The sequence below is a fragment of the Lathyrus oleraceus genome, chromosome 3 (genome assembly GCF_024323335.1).
Source record: "Lathyrus oleraceus cultivar Zhongwan6 chromosome 3, CAAS_Psat_ZW6_1.0, whole genome shotgun sequence".
NCBI lineage: Eukaryota > Viridiplantae > Streptophyta > Magnoliopsida > Fabales > Fabaceae > Lathyrus > Lathyrus oleraceus.
In genome coordinates, this window is record NC_066581.1 from 432,853,654 (window position 1) to 432,859,471 (window position 5,818).

At 40.5% G+C, this 5,818-nt stretch overlaps 1 protein-coding gene across 1 annotated transcript; it reads left to right on the forward strand.

Annotated features, from left to right (window-relative positions):
* The first annotated feature begins 1,276 nt into the window (after window positions 1-1,276).
* On the forward strand, window positions 1,277-2,227 carry LOC127131585 (uncharacterized). The gene has a single exon (XM_051060497.1). The coding sequence runs from the start codon at window positions 1,277-1,279 to the stop codon at window positions 2,225-2,227; it is 951 nt and encodes a 316-aa protein (XP_050916454.1).
* The last annotated feature ends 3,591 nt before the right edge of the window (window positions 2,228-5,818 follow it).

A 5,818-nucleotide genomic window follows, 5' to 3' on the forward strand; every position in this document is an offset into this window, starting at 1 on the left:
AAATGTTAATACTGTCCACTAAAAACAACTAACACGTTAGTCCTAGGTCCATGAACTACGGAGCTTTGATTTCCTTATTGCATGAATGAGGATACGTAGGCACGAGGGCCCAAATCCTTGGCAAGCACGATTATCTATTCCCTTCACCTTTTCCACACTTATCTATTAACCCCTGTTTTCACCCTTTCATGAGTAATCTTCAGATAATAACACCTATTCTTGTGAATAACATTCAAAACGGTTTCCATGGAGTACCATGGATATTTGGGGTGCTAATACCTTCCCCTTGCATAACCGACTTCCTTACCCATTTCTCTTTCCCCCCGGTTTTGTCGATGTTTTTCCTTCCCTTAGGGGATAAATAAAGTTTTATGGAGACTCTGTTATACATTTGAGTGTGCGACGCGCTCGAGTATAATTCGCGTAGCTTCAGCTGGCGACTCTGCTGGGGAACTTTTCCTAATCAAGTCGAGCCTAGTTTTGTTTGATTTCTTTGCGCGTTTAGGTGTTTACCTTTATTACTTTACTCACTTTATTTATGTTATTTATCACCTTACTTTATTGCTTTAAATATTCATATGATGTATTCTGGATATTATCTGTCGTATCTGTTGGGATGGAATGATACTATGTGAGAGAAGCTCTACACCCGAGCTTTAGTATACACACAAGATAAATTCGTGGATAGTCGTGTCGTCCTGAGTTTTGCGCGTTGGGTTGTCACGAGAACCACACCCAGACTAGACTCACTTGAAAGTACTTTTGTCCTGTGAGAATTCACTACGGCATGGTATTTTCATTTGACTCGATGACTCTGGGATACCTTTTAGGGACCACCTTTAAGGACTAGTACACACCTGTGAGAGGGCTATTGGGTTTTTCATGCATGAAACCAAGCCCATTCATACCATTGATCTCTTACATATGTCAGACCTTTGATCCTATGCTGAGTTGCATGTACAGGTTATTATCCAGATTTCCCAGATCACGTCGGACCTTTGATCCTATATTGAGTCACATAGACAGATTACTATCCATATTTCTCATATCATATCAGATTATTAATCTTATGCTGAGTTATCCAGACTGTCTACGTCATGCCAGACCTTTGATCTTATATTGTGTGATATGGCCAGATTATTCAGAATATCCATATTATACCGAACTGTTGAATCTATGATGCTTGCATATCATTACATCATTTTGAAATTAATTTTTACATGTACATTTCCATGGAATTCAAGAGACGAATCTTTGTTTGAGTGATCATTAGAGAATGGATCCTACTAGAAGAGGTGTTTATAGCTACAAGTTTGTGGAACCTTCTTTGAAGACTTTGAGAGGATTAGGAGCTCTCCTGGTTCTCAACAACAAAGACAAGTTCAAAGATGCCTATGGGAATCTCCTAGGCATGCTTAACATTGAGGTCAACATTACAGCTCTTCACGCTCTAGTGCAGTTCTACGACCCTCCTTTGAGGTGCTTCACATTTCAGGACTACCAATTGGCTCCTACTTTGGAGGAATACTCACATATTCTAGGAATTGAGATTAAGGACCAGGCTTTCTTTTTCCCTACAAAGGAACTTCCTAAGCCTCAACATCTAGCTGAAGTCCTTCACATAGGGAAGAAAGAGGTGGAGCTCAATCTTAAACCTAAGGTTGGGACCCATGGGTTTGCCTTGAAGTTTCTGGTTGACAAGGTTATTGTGTTTGCTGAAGATGAGAGTTGGGATGCCTTCAACACTATCTTTCCTTTGATCATATATGGGATTGTGTTGTTCCTCAATATGGAAGACTTTGTTGACTTGGCTTCTATCTACCTCTTCATGGCCAAGAATCCCATTTCTACTCTCCTTGCCGACACATACTATTCCATACACGTGAGGAATGAGAAGAAAAAGGGGACTATCGCGTGTTGTACCCCACTGTTGTATAGATGGTTTATTTCGCATCTACCCAGCAAGGGTCCTTTTGTTGACAATGAGGAAAATCTAAAATGGTCTCAAAGGATCATGTCCCTCACAGCTGAAGACATCTCCTGGTATTCTAGAGTTTATGGCGGTGTTGAGATCATCATGGATTGTGGTAATTTCCCCAATGTAGGTACAAAGGGTGAAATTAACTATAACCCAAGGATAGCACTGCACCAGTTGGGCTACCTGATGGTAGACAAGCCATACTTTAAGCTTCTAGAGGAGTTTGTTATGTACGAAGGGGAAACTTAGAGTTCCAGAAGAGGATTGTCTGAGCCTGGGGAGATATCCATCGTCATGGAAGGGCCGAATTGGGAAAGAAGAACTGTATTGCTAAGGAAGCCTACACTCAGTGGGTTAAGAAGAGAGTCAAAGAGTTTTTATTGCCATTTCCGCACAAACCTTCCATGATCATCAAGCCGGTTGAGCCTGTTGTTGCTCCTACTTCAGGGGTTGACAAACTCAAGGCGATTACCAAAGAGTTAGAGAAGGAGAATGCCGATCTCCGATCTAACCTAGGTAAGCTCACCTTTGAGAAAGAGAACAAGAAGTTTAAGCTCAACCAGAAAAGAGACCGAGCAACCGAGACCGCCGAAGAGATCCAGGAAGAACAACACAAAAGAAGGAAAGTAGGTGATGATTTGGAGGGTACTATTGAAAGCCTTTCTTTGAGGAGGAAGAAACTTTCTACAACATAGTACCTGGTGTGCGAAACCGAGATCAACTGCCAGGATCAACTCAGGAGGTTACAAAGCCAGCTAGAAACTTACCAGAATGAGCTGAAAGAGGAGTAAGATCGGGATAAGAAGCTAGAAGTTTCTTTGTCTCAGCAATAGTTCGACCTGAACAAGAAATTCGAAGAGATTCGGGAGCTAAAAAGTCAAGCTCACAAGAACTTTGAAAGTACCAAGTTGCTCGATCAAGAGGTAACTCAGTGGGAAAGGAAGAGTCTTCATCTTAAATTCCTTTTAGCCCAGAAGGAAGCTTTCTTGAGCAATCTTTTGTACTTGTTATTTCCTCGATACTGAATAAAATGTGTTGTTTCCACTTATTTGGGCATTATCTTCTATCTCTACTCTTATACTCCATGATTGCTCATAACAATAGACGAATCTCGAAGATTCATTGGAAATAATAAAATAAATAAAAAATGATAATGAACAACTTTTTGCATATATGCATCATTCATAGCATTTCATAAATCTGAAACCTATGAACTCATCTTCACTTAAACCTCCATAGACAAACCACTTCCATCAGAGCTGATTACCCGACAACTGTCTTGAACTAGAAGCATGTCGTAGGTTACTATGGAAGAACTCCGAAGGAATCAAGAAGAAATGAGGGTTGAGATTAACCAACTGAAGACTCAGACGGGTCTGATCATGGAGATCATGCAGTCAATGATAAGGAAGGAAGGCAACTCTTTGCCAACTGTTGTACCAGAAGTGGTCACTCCGGTGAACATGCCTGATCCTACTCCACCTCAGGAGCAACCTCATGGATTTCACCCATAACCTATACCTCCAAGGGTTGCTTATCAGCGGCCATTCCCTATGCCCCGACCAAGGCAGGGGAACCCAATGCCGAATCAGTATCTGAATTAGTGGTGGACCTTTGCTCAGCAAGGAGGACAGGGACCAAGAAGGCCCCTAAAGCAGTTTGATCCAGTGCCCATGTCATATGGTCGACTTTTACCCCTGTTGCTTAATAGCTCATTGGCACAGCTGAGGGAAGCTAAGGCTCCTCCAACACCTCTGCCTCCAAATTATGATATGAATGCTAGATGTGAGTTCCATTCTTGGACACCTGGACACTCAATCAAAGACTGTAAGAGCCTTAAGTAGAAGGTAGAGGATTTGATTGATTCGAAGGTCATCATGTTCACAAAGCATGGCCTGAACATTGTGAGCATTCTCGTGCCTCCTCAGGAGGGCACATCTGCAATGTCATGATCAGTATGAGTGGATGTTATGATAGATTTGAAGAATATGCAACTGTGGGAAGAATTAGAGAAGGATCTCCTTGAAGTTTTCCAGGTTTTCTGATACCAGCTCTATAACCTCCAGTATAAGGATCTAAAAATAAGGCCGATTATGCCAGCAGTCACTAGTTTGGTTCGATCATGTTCATGTGTGATTTTCTTGATTGTCATTTGTACCATTCATATGTAATAAACTCATTTATTTTTGAATAATAATGACATTAAAATGAATATGCATATTTTTGAATCAATCCATTTGTGTTCACTCATACTTTATTTTGTCCATATCTAACTTTTGTTTGAGCAAAATCAAGGGGAGGAGGATGAAATTGAAAAAACACGAGATCGATGCATGTATGCTTTTGAATAAGACCCAGCTGATGATGTAAGGCATTGTTTCAAATCCCAAACACCGGAGTCATAAGGAAGATAATCCCTAGTCAACCCTTTTGGACCTTGTAGTAGGAGTTTCTTTCTTTAACATATAAAACCATCAATTTTAAACTGGGGTAGGGTAGTGGTCAGCTAATTTGACCAGACGTTCAAATTCCAAGAAAGGAGTGTCCTATCTGAGGATCAACCATATTTTTATCCCTCAAGAGAGGTCGGAAACACGAAATCCCTAATGGTTGTCCCTCAGCGACAAAGGAACGAGGCAGTCACAACTCTTCCAACCAATGGACAAATGTCATACGATTTGTTTCAACAAAAAGAAATGAGAAAACAAAAAAAAAACAAAAAGAAAGAACACCCGCTAAGTCTAAAACTCGAAGACGAGTGACTTAGGCAAAAATTAGGGCATCCTTGTGGATTGTAAATCTGAACCAATCCAGCAAAAGTAGGGAAATGAAAAGAGAGAGGAATCAAAATAAAATCCTCAACAAGAACAAATTTGTGTGGCTACCATACCAAATAGAAGAAGGGTGTCTGCCGCATTGAAAACCTCGTTGGTTCATTGACCATCACTTCAAAATACCTTTTGGAAGATGAGCGTGTGCGCCGAATTAGCTGAACATAGGACTGAAGAACATCACGAGGAACAGGTGGGTTAGGATAGGTTTGAGCGTTATATCCTTTCTTTCTGAAACCGTGAACCAGGCCATATTATAACCCTAAAAAGACCTAATTGAAGCAGGGTTTATTTCAAAAGCATATAGTCGGTACGATCGTGTTAATACTGACTCCTTAATGATACGTTCATCATTTGTGTTGATATTGATATGACATTCTTAATCAGTGATGCATTCATTGTATGTCATAATTCCAGTGAACAGGCTTGGATTTCAAAACTAGCATAAACATGACATTGTTATTTCTAAAAATGAACATGTGTTACTCATGAGTGAGGATTTCCACAACGAGCGTGAATTGGAAAGCTTGGTTATTACACTAGAAGAGAGGATGCCTGAAGACTTTGTTAAGTAGAGGCCAATTACTTCAACTAATTGAATCATAAGACAGAATACCTGAGAACTTTGTTGAGCAGAGACAGGTCACCTTGATTTTATCGTCCTCAAAGAGACAAACGCCTAAGACTCCGTCGAGCAGGGGAAAATTATTCTGATTAATCATACTAAGTGTTGAATGCATGAGTCTCCGTTGAGCAGCGACCAACCACTTCATGTGATTATATCAAGGAACAAAACGTCCAAGAACTCTGTTGAGCAGAAGGATATGATATTTCATTTTTTAATCGATCTGAGACCGTTACGTCAAGAAATTTCAACAAGATTCAGTTAGTCTGAGACAGTTACGTCGATATTCGGCGAATCTCTCCAAAGATCAAATATTCATGGGGTGAACCACTCCAATTGATCGCGTCAGAACACCAATGCCTGAGACTCCGTTGAGCAAGGGAA

Bases quoted from the DNA above. Each gene is read 5' to 3' on its own strand.
- LOC127131585 (XM_051060497.1), top strand. From the start codon at position 1,277: ATGGATCCTACTAGAAGAGGTGTTTATAGCTACAAGTTTGTGGAACCT.